At 33.7% G+C, this 12,732-nt stretch overlaps 1 protein-coding gene across 6 annotated transcripts in view; it reads right to left on the reverse strand.

The window, feature by feature from the left end:
- LOC118274261 (synaptic vesicle glycoprotein 2B) overlaps nucleotides 1-12,732 on the reverse strand; it is a 54,737-nt gene that overhangs the window by 15,281 nt on the left and 26,724 nt on the right. For all 6 annotated transcript variants that reach the window (XM_050705259.1, XM_050705265.1, XM_050705260.1 and 3 more), the window contains exons 2-5: nucleotides 4,345-4,475; nucleotides 1,926-1,985; nucleotides 1,516-1,611; nucleotides 103-236 (exon numbers count right to left, since the gene is read on the reverse strand). In XM_050705259.1, the coding sequence (XP_050561216.1) occupies nucleotides 103-236; nucleotides 1,516-1,611; nucleotides 1,926-1,985; nucleotides 4,345-4,381 (327 nt within the window). In that variant the 5' untranslated portion in view covers nucleotides 4,382-4,475. The remainder of the gene's footprint in view (nucleotides 1-102; nucleotides 237-1,515; nucleotides 1,612-1,925; nucleotides 1,986-4,344; nucleotides 4,476-12,732) is intronic.

The raw sequence follows: 12,732 nt of genomic DNA on the forward strand, positions 1-12,732 counted from the left end.
ATCTTGTTAAACATTAAACTGTTATTGCAACTATTCACCGAGTAATACAAGTTTTGGGATGTTACCGTAAAGTAAACAACTTTACTTGTAAAGGAAACTTACTTTAGTCTGTGTAGTGAGGTCTAGGTCGCACTGTGCCGATGGGAGGATGAAGGACATCGAGATGACGTCCATCTCCTCCGAGGTGCTGACGAGGCCGCATACTGCCAGGAGCAGGTAGTGGAACCGTCCATATCCTGCACAAACAAACAGTTACTTGTAGCTTCCTAGCTCTGCTACTCCTGCTATCAGCGATACGATCAATTGTTCCGAGTTCCCTACACATAGAGTGTGTGAACGACTGTGTGAAAACAATCGTTTGTGTTAGCGGTCTTTGAGTTACGCATAATTTATCAGTTTTACATAATATTACATAATCTTAGAAGAGATTCTTTAGTTGAATGCTGAACAACTAATAGCGAGCTATATCGTTACTTTTTTTTATCAAATCGAAAAATTCCATACATTTTCAAGTAAGTAGATACCGTTGTGATACACGAAGCCTTAATTGCCAGTAGCTAATTATCCTTTGTTGTTTACAAGTAAGGAAGTGATAATAACAGAACAACAAGTTGAAAACATTAGCTAAAGCTCGTGTAAGATCTCATGTTTCAATCAGGGCGTCACAGCCGTCGTACGATGCAGTTCCTAGTAAAAGTGGCGTGTTTACACCGGCCCACAGATAGGTACCACTGCGAGGAATGAAACCCGAATACATTTCATTCATAAAACTTCGTTCAAGTTACGAGCCAAGCCTTATATGATTCCATATTGTTTTTATTACGTAATTGTATGTCAACAATGCAATGTAATTGCGCATTACGTTTTTATGTTACAGTAGGTCGCAGTCGCGGTGTCGATTTACAAAATAAGTGTTAATTATGTGACATCCTTAATTTGATACGTTATTTGATTCTTTTCCGTTATTGTTGATTTACTTTGTATTTTGTTTATTGTTTAATGTGTAACTTTTGTAGTCAGCTAAATAAACAACCGCTTGGTCATCATTGTTATGACATAGGTGTTCTAAACACATTTCCGGTGCGACGTGTTAAATACGTAAATGTAGGAGTCATGTCGATGTTACATTGTAGCACCTTTTTTGGCAATCGAATCGGAGAAAAACGGTTAAATTATTATAGGTAGAACTCACATACGTGATTTACACTCTATAGAAAATTAGAGATAGGTATTTTAATAACTGATGTACTTATGTGGTTGTGAAAGTCTGTGACGTAATCAACCGTTTAATTGTCATCATCAGTTAGATCAAAGAGATGGGTATTAAATATTTTGTGATTACCGTGAACTTTATTATTTTAATTAGCAGTTAATGCAACAACAACACGAACCTAAGCTTAACAAATTATTGTTATTCAAACATGTTTTACGTTGATTACCTAAACCTTCTTTATTATTATTTTAAAAATACGTGTGACGCGTAACAGCGCCCTCTACCCATAGCAATTAACTTACCGGTTAACTCGATAGCCCTCTCGAAGTCAGCTTTTTCCGAGTTGGAGCCCTTCTCGGGGTCGAGCTTGACTTGTGTCTTCAGTGAAGGTACGACGCCTGAATAAAATGAAATAAGTCATAAGTACTTAGTTGTCCTTAAAGGTAACTTAAATGGGAAATATTTTTCAGCAAAATGCGGCTATTTTCGGTTTTCGAAAATTTCTCAGTAGTAGCACGGAGTCTGGAATTGCAATAGGCTCACCCTCTAATACAAAAGACTTATAACACAAATGGTACATTGGATGTAGGTACATTGTATATAGCGGCATTAGGTTAGGTGCCGTAATGTGCACCTCTGCCTACCCCTTCGGGATTAAAAGGCGTGACGTTGCATATTTTTCTGCAACTACGATAATTTTCATTTCACTTACCAAGCTCGGCGGCTTTGGAACCTGGGCCGTTTAGTTGAAGGTCCCTTTTTACATCACAATCTGCAACAAAAAGAAAACATTTGTAATTTGGATTAAATATCACAATCCCTCCCTTTGAACGAAAAGTGCCTCTCTCTCGATCTCTAATCCTAAGTTAAGACATGGGATGCATAATATAAAATCGGAGAAAAGAGAATCTTATATAATTGCTTATATATGACGTTATGTTACTTAAACGTTCTACATGAAAAACCTTATCATACACTGTTTTTAATGATACTAATAATAGTCTAGTTTCGTCATTACCTAGTCTTTATATTATATACCTAGTATGTAACGTATATATACCTATTACTAAAATCTTTAAAGAAGACTGCCTGACACACGATTATTTTTACTCCTGATAAAAATACCGTGACGCAATCACCGCAGTGTCAATATTTTAGTTTGTTTCAAGCAAACTATAGCAATACCTAGGTCTTAATAAGCGTAACATTAGGTAATTGACTTTTTCTGCAATGCACGTGTCCTGTGTTACGTGATCACTTAGATATTGTTGAGTTTGTGACTAAGTTGTTAAGTATTTTAATATTATATTTGCATTATGGATATTTTTCTCTAGCTGAATTTCACACAGAAAAACTATAAGTAATTCCGTCTATTGAGGAGATCTAGTGACCCTTGTAAAGAATGGTGACCAACTGGGTTAGTTTTCATCATCATCGTCATCATATCAGCCACAAGACGTCCACTGCTGAACATAGGTCTGCAATGGTTAGTTTTAGTGTGAAAAAATCCCCACTCCCTAGCTCTTCTCAAAATAAAGGCTAGATTTCATTACATAGTCGTCAAGCAGAGCATTAAGTACTTGCCTACATAACACGTTTATCTACAATCTACACAGTACCAAAGTAACACATGATTATTGCACACATTACGTATGGCACAGGTACTGACATTCGGCAAGGTCTCGCTAACAATATTTGGTGCAGCCGTGGACACAATAAGTCCGTCAGTATAGTTAGCAACATTAATGGTTGGATATAGACACTTCAATCAAGCCGACAAACCTTTTCAATACCATAATTTGTAATGCATCGAATGAAGTAGATTACCAGATGCATAAGTTTGTTTGGTAATAGTTTCGCTTACTCTGAAATTATTGACCTGACTATGATGAATGTCGTAGATTGATAAAGCCCTAGAGACTGGCTACAAAAGAAAATGACTTTTCAGGAATACCGTACTGCTCTTTTCGGCTAATATTTTCTTTCTTACAACAGCTTTTAGGCTATGCAATTGGGTATTGTAATTAAAGGTTTCAATTGCACTCTCTCCTATTTTCGTTTTATAGGAAGAATTCAATATTTTTTTAACCAACTGTACCCAATATGTTATGATTGGCACGTTTTTTATTAACGTCTTAACGTTAAACATTTGTTCAGTATCTCTTGGTTACCTTGAGATGTGCATAATCTTCAGTTGAGGTTACGAAATGGACATGTGTCATGTGGCTTGATTCCAATAAGTTGTCTGTTTAAAGCAGTTAACAAGTTATATTTGTACAATATGTTATGTTCCTAATTGTAAGTCATGGTAGGTTAAATCAGGGGCCGTAGTATGAGTACCTCAAAGATAGAACAACGTTTGGTTTTTTCAGTCTCTTCGATGTAAAAAGAATCTAAACATAATATCTTAAAGTCGAAAATTTTCATGAATGTTTTTCATTTATAGATTGGTTTGTTTTATAATATGAAAAAAGTCTAGTATAAACCAGTTGAATTCTGTTCTACCAAAATAACTGGATAAATGTAGGCACGGAATCTACTCACTAAGTCTTAAATAAACATACGATACAAGCGTCTTTACATTTTTGTAAAATGCAATGTTTTCTAAGAAAAATTCAAGTGCGTATGCCGTCTTTTACTTTTTTATGTACTTGTGGTTGATCGTATATCAACACCACTAGTTAAGCTAACTAAACAATTACTTCTACGAAGTTAGGTCTCTAACTTTATAAGGATAAGGAAAACAAGCAAGTAAGAATCTTTAATTAACTACAAAAATGAGTAATGAAACTAAATGAATAATGGATGTGTTTTTTCTTATTAAACTGACTTAGAAACTGTTTTGTCTTCTAATGTTTCTTTGAGATGTGTTTATGTATACGTTTAGCTATTCTATTTCATCTATATATAAGGCAAAAATCTCTAAAATTAAGTTTGTTAACACATTGAATGCCGTGATGGTCACCGGTGACCGATGTTAGCGGAGGATTTGCCCTCAACAGTTTTCTATTCCTTTTTTTTACAAAACGTATTAACATTTTCATTCCTTAACACGTGAACGCCGTAGGGACGACATGTTTTCGGAGTATTAGCCGAGTTTTCTGTCTGCAGTTTGCCTGAATAGTACTTACTGTGAGATTTCTTGGGCCCGGGGTCAGTTTCTACCATCCTATGCGGGCGGGTTGCTTGGTATGGCGCCGGTTTACGGACAAAAGGTAACTCTTACTGGGCTGTGGGTCGCTTACAACGGCGCACGGCTCGTCTGAAACAAACAGAATTCCCAAATTAATATTTCAAGTTACAAGAACTTTTCCTTTACTATAGAATCGCCAAAAAAGTGTTAGTGTAGTGTTAACTAAATTAAGGTGATAATGAAACGATATTACGCTAGGACTCTCTTTCTGTTAAACCGTCTCGTCGCCGTCGGTCACAGACTCTTTGGAACCATGACAGGCAGACGCCTGAGAGCATCAAATTCACAATTATATTTAACTTGGAAATGTATTAAAAAGTAGCACAATTAATGTTAGATAATACTTAATAAAAAGTATGTAATATGACGATGGAACAGTGGGTAGCAGTGGACCGGCCATTCTGACAGCTGCTTCCCGTCCTTTGTTGCGTTGGACGCGATACACACACTACTACCATCTTAGTAGCATATATGTATACATATACACGCAGTATATATGTACGCGGTTTACTTATAAAATACGTTTGGTTCGAACAGTGCATCGCTTAATTTTTGTTATTTTGACTCTGCTTATGTGTTTTTCTTTTCGTCTTATGTAATTTTTGATGGCGAGTGTTATCCGATATATTTTTTATTCTAACCGATTTTTGATATGACACATAGATCAGGAACATATTTGTGTAACTGAAAGCTCTATTCTAAAAATCCCGCTGGCAAAATTGTGATTAGATAATTATAACTCCAATAACATCTTAGTTTATGTCATGAGATGAAGTAACAAGACTGCATAATGTGCGTCAATGCTAAATGATAAGCAAATAGACGCCTCCATAAAACAAGATCCTATAAAATTTGCAAAAATAAAGTTCAAACAGTGTTTTACAGGAAAAGTTTCACGCGCAGCGCAATGCGCATCATGGCGGATTTAAACATAAACAACAAGTTTATTTGCAGTATTTACTTTAGATTTATTTATAAGGGGTGTCTGGTAGAATCTCGATGTAAATATAACTCAGAAAACTCCATTATTTTTACGATCGACGTTCCTCGTCAAAATTTCAATGTGAAGACTATAAAAAGTCGATTGATGTACCGAATTTAGAACTATTTCGTGATATGAAGGGGATACGAACGAGTGTTTGCAATATTTTCGCACATTACATGACAGCTCATCATTTTCACAGTTTCATTGCAGTGTGCGTGGTAGAGGTTGCGATTAGTCGCGAATTGTTTTCACGTTGACCGCCAAGCGTTTGCGCGGGCGATAAATTCAAACCGTTTCAACTTACCTGGCGGCGCGATTGAATCGCACTCTCTACTAGTTCGACGTGAACACACCCACCCATACGTCTTTACGTTTGATGTAACAGCGTTGCTGCAGTCGCTAAGTTGCCCGCTAGTTACACTGCACCCGGGTATTGTACGAGAACATGTCGTGCCCTATGTTTGATAAATCCGCCCGCGAGTTAACATGTGCGAAGACTAACACTACCTCGTTTACCAACACATTCAGATACCTTGATATACGACTGTAACTGAGAGACTGGGATGGGACTGGGAGACACCGACTAGTATTTTTACAAACCGTAGTTTTTTTTATAAAACGACCTACATAGATTAGGAAATAGAACCTTGTAACAATTATATTGTCATGAAAATTAACAAGCAAAGGAGCGTCACTTTTCTAAATAATTTACGAGTAGAACTAATCGACTGGAAACTTTTTCATTCATTTGTATTCATGCAATTGTAACTTACATACATTATTTGATACATTTTTATTTTATGGGTAAATAAAAGAAAATTTGTAGAAAGACTAGGGTATAAATTGGCCAAGTTCGAATAAGAATTTCACTTCCAGTTTTTTATTTTTTCGGATCATACGAGAATAGACGATAGAAAATTATTTAGGATTCTTGACTCAAGTGCATTATGGGTTTGTTATCTTTGTGAGTTATGCGATATAGTTAATATAAAATATCTGCATCGATTTTATTCATAAGCGAACTCTATATTGATAATTTCATTGATATTTTGAAGTATTATTGAGAAAAACTAATATAAAATAAAAGTTGATTCGTATCATTGTAAATGCTGTTTATACATTTGCTGCACGGAACCCTAATTGAGTAGAGAAATAAGTTTTTTTTCTCTCAACTTTATTTATTTAATTATCTTATTGTAAATAAAACCATGAGTAGCCTAGTTTTTCTGTTTTGTTTACGTACTAGACTAGTTGGCCTTTAAAAAATAACATTAAAAACATTGAAATATCGATCCGCACATTGACAGAACAAGTTTATTCTTTGTCATCTCAAACCTGTTTCCTGGCAGCAACAATAAAAATGTAATAAAAAAATAAACAAGTATAAAATAAGTTAATCCCATTCGACGTTTAGGTACAGTGTGTGTAATTGTTTAATTAGCATATTTTATCTGTGCGTTTATTCTTGTACATCAGAAGGCTGGAAGTACTCAAGTGGCAAGTCCTTGGCATTGCATGCATGATGCGATTATGATGCAGCTTGGAATTCTGAATGCTTGCACGATAGACACGAGTATGATTTTCTTATCTAACATCTACATTCGACCTTCCGAATTCAGAGCGCGTCTTCAACCAATTAAAAGTAAAAATTAACATACGTTAATCATGAAACAAGTTTGGTGGATATAACCTCAGTTAAACGTGACTCAGTCACGTTTGAGTTTTATTTGTCTAAACCAATAATTATTAGTAATTTATTAGTAAACATTATTAAGTAGGCAACCACAGGACAATGTTGTTAGCGGTTAGACCTATTACTTATTCTGAGTACTAAGAAGTCAAAGTATCAATTGGATCGAACAATAAAAACTTTATGCGTCTACATACAAACAACTTCAAGCAATGTGCCAGTATGTAGGTGCCTAACATGTAGGTTTGTGAACACAGGAAAATTCATTAGGAAGAGCGAAGGGCGTAATTTCATAATGAATTATTGTCACGTTTATGTACAAGAACATCTAATGATTTACTTATTAGCATTCAAGAGCCCTAATTACTTCTATTTACCTTTATTTAATTATTATTTAAGTATGGCAATCTCGACGTTAAGCTGTCAAAATGACATTTTGGTTTGGCGCCAAAATGTGACGTTTGAAACGATTCGAAGGTTAAAAGGTTACGATGCATTCGGCTATCATTGAGCGGGAATTCGAAAAGTTTATTCTATTGAATAGTTGCATTGAACCGAACGTTCATTGTGCTCGTTCTAGTTTCGTGATACGATCGTATTTACTTGGGTTGGCCCGCTGGCCGGCCGACTGTAGCCGGTAGCGTCACTCATGCAGCTAACGTTATGTAAAAGTAAATGATAATCTACATAAGAAACATTAATTATTATTTAATACCAAATTACAAGATTAGCTTGTTATTATAGTAACCTATCTAGACTAGACAATTTCAATAGCACCTCGCCTACCTTTTGTGCTCTATGTATAAGATGTACGATAATAGCTAGGCCAGTCACCTAACCTAATACAGGAGGACGTATTGTAGAAAGTGAATTTGGTACTCATTATTTTACGTTCATAGAATATTGATACGATTTAATTTAGAAGGACCAAAGAGGTCCTTAATAGTCCTTTAAGAAAAAACCTTAACTACAAACATGTGAGTTCACAATGTAAGGATAAAACTCAATAAAATACATAAACAATTATTTATGATGAATGAACTGGTAATCTTACAAGTGATTGGACATGTGACACAAGGCTGTGTGATACAAACAAACCAAGTGATTTATCCGATAATGACCCATAACATCATGGACTGTAAATTACGCATTAAACTTTAGTATATTCAATACATAATAATATTTTAAAATATAACTACCGGAACTATTTTACATTTGTCCATCAAACCAACCAGGTGTTGAAATCGGAAGCATGATAATGTATCAATTTGAATAGAAATAAATTATAGGCACATAATTAGATCAATAAAAAATCAAAATATGGAGATGATTACGCAAACTGATATTTTATAAAGTTAAATGATTATCAATTAATTACAGGGTTCATGGTTAAATGTACGTTTAAGGAAATATAATATGAAAAAAATATTTTAAAAACATCACGATTTCTTAAAAAATAATGTGAGTATTGCATGTTCAATTCACATCGACATTCATAGAAAAACTAGTTTGAATATTTATCTTATATCTATACTAATATATTTAGCTGAAGCGTTTGTTTTTTTGTTTAAACGGATTAATTTTCGGAACTACTGGTCTGATTTGAAAAAATATTTTAGTGTCGGATAGTTCATTTATCAAGGAAGGTTAAAGGCTACGTTATTATTATTATTAGGCATCACGCTACGATCAAAAGGAGCCGAGCAGAGTAGGTGAAACCGCACGGTAGTAGCTAGTCTATATACCTGTAAGTCATTGTTTTTGAAGTTTATTGTTGTTCTCATCTTAAGTTTATACATAGAGCAAATCGGTACGAGGCCCGCGTTGCTCTATGATTTTATACTATCCTTTTTTTTCTTAATAAATTTTACTAGTATTTTATGAAGGTTAAATGACATGTGAGGTGACAAAACTTGTCTCAATTTGGTATCAATATTATCAAATTTTTGATCTCAACAAATTAATGCTTCTATATGACCTCTGTTTTACGATAATTTTATTTAAAACTTTCAAAACATTAGGTAAATGTTAATGCTATGACGTGCAATAAAACCTTAGTTTAGATGTTAACTATACATTAATAAATAATAGCTGCATTTTAATAGATGTTCGATTATTCACTTCCAGCTTATTAATGGCTGATTGCCATAGAATCTGTAGGAAGTAGAGTACACATAAATCACTATACACTTTTAATTTCGCAACGTTTTGGTCCTTGGAAGCGCGCTTGGTGACCTAAGCCTTTTTTGTTTAAAACCGTAAGGTACGACAAGTTACGACTTAATTAACTAAAAATAACGGTTTACTCACGTAAATTAATGGAAAAATGCTCTATTTGTTACTACTACTAGAAAAACTAGTAGGGCTTTTCTCTATTAATTTACGTGAGTAAACCGTGATTTTTAATTAATTTAGTATGTCTCACGATTTACGATAGTTATTATAAAAAGTTACTACTTAGTCTACAAGTTATTTTTTCCTATAAGGACCAAAAAGTGCCCCTAATCATGTGACTTAATGTAGGTGTGATAATTACCAATAATCGTAGAGCTGGTTCCACCTGTTATTTCATAACACAACGTCACGTGTAGAGAGGTGTAGTCACTGTTGTTTAGACCACTCTCGTATAAGGACACTCAGTATTAGTATAGACAGGTCATTGCTACTATGTTGCTAAGTAACAATAAATAAAAAAGTGCATTAGAATAAATTCGCAACGTTTTAGTTGCAGCTTATATTTAAATGTTCATTTAATCCTTTTGATTATAACCACTTTTATAACATTTCGAAATCGTTTTGCACTTTAAAATATATAGTATATAGAGAGACTATTCTGAATTAGATTATTTTTTACTAAGCTTACTGTCAAAATAAGGTTAAATATGTGGTTATAGTGTCCATGTATCCAGCTCATTGGTTCAGGGTTAAAGTTACACGCAACATCGCGACCAGATTGAAGGCTTGGCAGTCGGCTACATAACCATTCATTTACATTTATTTCACTTTTCCCTAATTATGTTAATGGGTTGTTTGCAAAATTTGCTTTAATAGGTTCAACGTGTTAGTTTTGTAACGGTAAAGTTTTCATTTAACTTGTTTAATAAAAGAAGAATATCAAAAGTCTACCATTATTACTCTTCGAATAGTGCCATATTAAAGGTAGAGTAATTATGGATACTTATGCATAGATTTATACGTATTTACTTTTATGATATTTCTTGCTACGGCAAGGTATTAACGATCAATAAAACACATGTTTACTAAGAATGCATTAAAACTGTAATAATTACGTACATTTTATAAGATTAAAAACAAATTATAGAATCAAATCGCCTCAAGACACGTGTTTTCATGCAACACAATTATTTTATACAATAAACATTAACTATGCAAAACTGACGCATTTACGATATAGGTAAACTTATACTGTGTTAATTATAAAAATTTAAATAATGGATAAACCAGACTTTAGTATAAAAAGGAAAATCGATAAAAACATATAAGAAATAAGAGAACACTTTATTTACATTTTTAAAATGATCTTAAAACCATTTCTGTCTCAACGATACTTTAATATATGTACATAGTACATCGCGCACATACCTACCTATCTAATTAAAAGTTGTGCGAACAATAGCAGGCAGTAGTAGACATTTTTTATAGAAACCAGTAACTGGAGGATAACCTCGGAATCTGAGATCGCTCTAGATAGCTAACTTATTCCGTGTTTAAAGCCAGATAAATAATCTTGACACTTATAACAATTAGCCCCTTTCATTGATAGATGAGTGTCATCAAGAGTTCGTGACAGTCCACTGCTCAACTATGGTCCTCTTCTACTCATAAAGGTGTTTTCCATGAAGCAAGTACAAAGAGGAGATGTCATAATGTGATTGTGCACTATGACACAAAAAAACCCAATGGTATCTTGAATAAAATGGTGTGGATAGGTTATAGCGCTCAGAAGCTGGCACATTAAAATGGGCAACATTTTTGTGTGGGACCGCTAAATATAAAATAGGAAGAGACGTGGTTTGTAGCGTCCTGCGCTCCCCGTAAATTGTCACACATTACATTAAAGGGAAAGCCAGTTATAACATCTCATCTTTGTATTTGCTTCACAGTAATTTCCATGATCTACACGTGCCTGCCGACCGCTAGAAACTGCGATTTAAAAGATTCTAGTTTATCAGAGATCGCTGTTGCCCGATCTCTGTCAAGTAATCCTTAAGTTGTCAAGCAAGGTCCTTTAATCGGTCCTTACGACTCGCGGGAAGATTAAAGGGTTGTGTTAATGTACTCTACTTAGACACCACACAGCTTGACATTAGATCGTAGGTACAATCGAAATTCTCACTTACTACACAAAGACTTGTTTTGAACTAACTTAATTGTTTATCTGCTACTTAATTCATAATGATCATTGTTTCTTTTTTTTATTTACAAATGTTGCCATGTCGTTAATTATTCAGAGTCTACACATTTTGTTTAATGAATAGATTAAGGTCATTTAAGTACTATCACACTACACTATTAGGTAATTAGAATAATATCAATGGAGAGATAAAAAGCACATTGAAGACTTTATGTTATTTTGGAAATAATTTATTTTTAAATCTTTTTTTAGAAGAACATTCAATTTGTAAAATGAAATATATAGGGATTGCAGTGACCCTCTGGTTCCGTTTTTAACCGTCCGATCTGAAAGTCATTAGGGGATGCTTGTTTTCAACATTGGTCTTGTGCCTTATAACATTGATAATGAAAACAGTAATATATAAATAGTGCACCTCTGCCTACCTCTTCGGGGATAAAAGGCAAGTAACAATATGTTTTGAAAATAGTTCCACCGTTTGACGTCACGTATTCAGAACGTTGTACTGTTTATTTACTTAAATATCACTTTACTGTTGATATACAACACTCGTGACGTTTCGCTTCCCGTTGTTGCTGATTAAGTAACTTGCTTATTGGAAACAGGTTTATAAAATAAATTGTTTATAAAAAAAATCTACTAATACAGATTATTTGGTAGGCTCATGTATGAATACATGCTGTATGTAAACTTTTTGCTGTCGTAAATGTAGGGTTTTTATTAATATTTATTTTTTTATTTATGACTAGCCAGTATTCCTACGTTACTTTGTTCTTAACTTAGATCTAAACTATATGCTATAAGCAATTAAAGTTAGATTTACAATTATAGGTTTTTTTTATACCAGAAGGTAGGGTTTACCTACTTGTAAATTGATGATTTTTTGAACTCAAGCCATGATTTATAATTAAAATTATTATTCCAAGTTCAATTAGAAAAAATACTGGCCATGGATAAACGATTAGCCTTGTGGTTCAATTTTTTACTACGTCTTATTTATTTATTATAAATATTAATAAATCTGGTACAAATCATTAGGTAAATTTTGTACGAAACTTTATACCTTATAGTCCATTGTGTATGAAATAAATATGTACAAAAAATAGCCATATACAAGACCCCACTGAAATTAAATTCACACAATGAATGATAAAAACTTTGGTTAATTACGTTTAACAAAAAATAAAGAATAATATATGTGGTGAGAAATAAAATTAATTTAGAAAGCCGTTTTGCTGGTCTTTTGATACGACAGGCTGTATAGTCGTGGTACGCG

Source organism: Spodoptera frugiperda, chromosome 3, assembly GCF_023101765.2.
Source record: "Spodoptera frugiperda isolate SF20-4 chromosome 3, AGI-APGP_CSIRO_Sfru_2.0, whole genome shotgun sequence".
NCBI classification, from domain to species: domain Eukaryota; kingdom Metazoa; phylum Arthropoda; class Insecta; order Lepidoptera; family Noctuidae; genus Spodoptera; species Spodoptera frugiperda.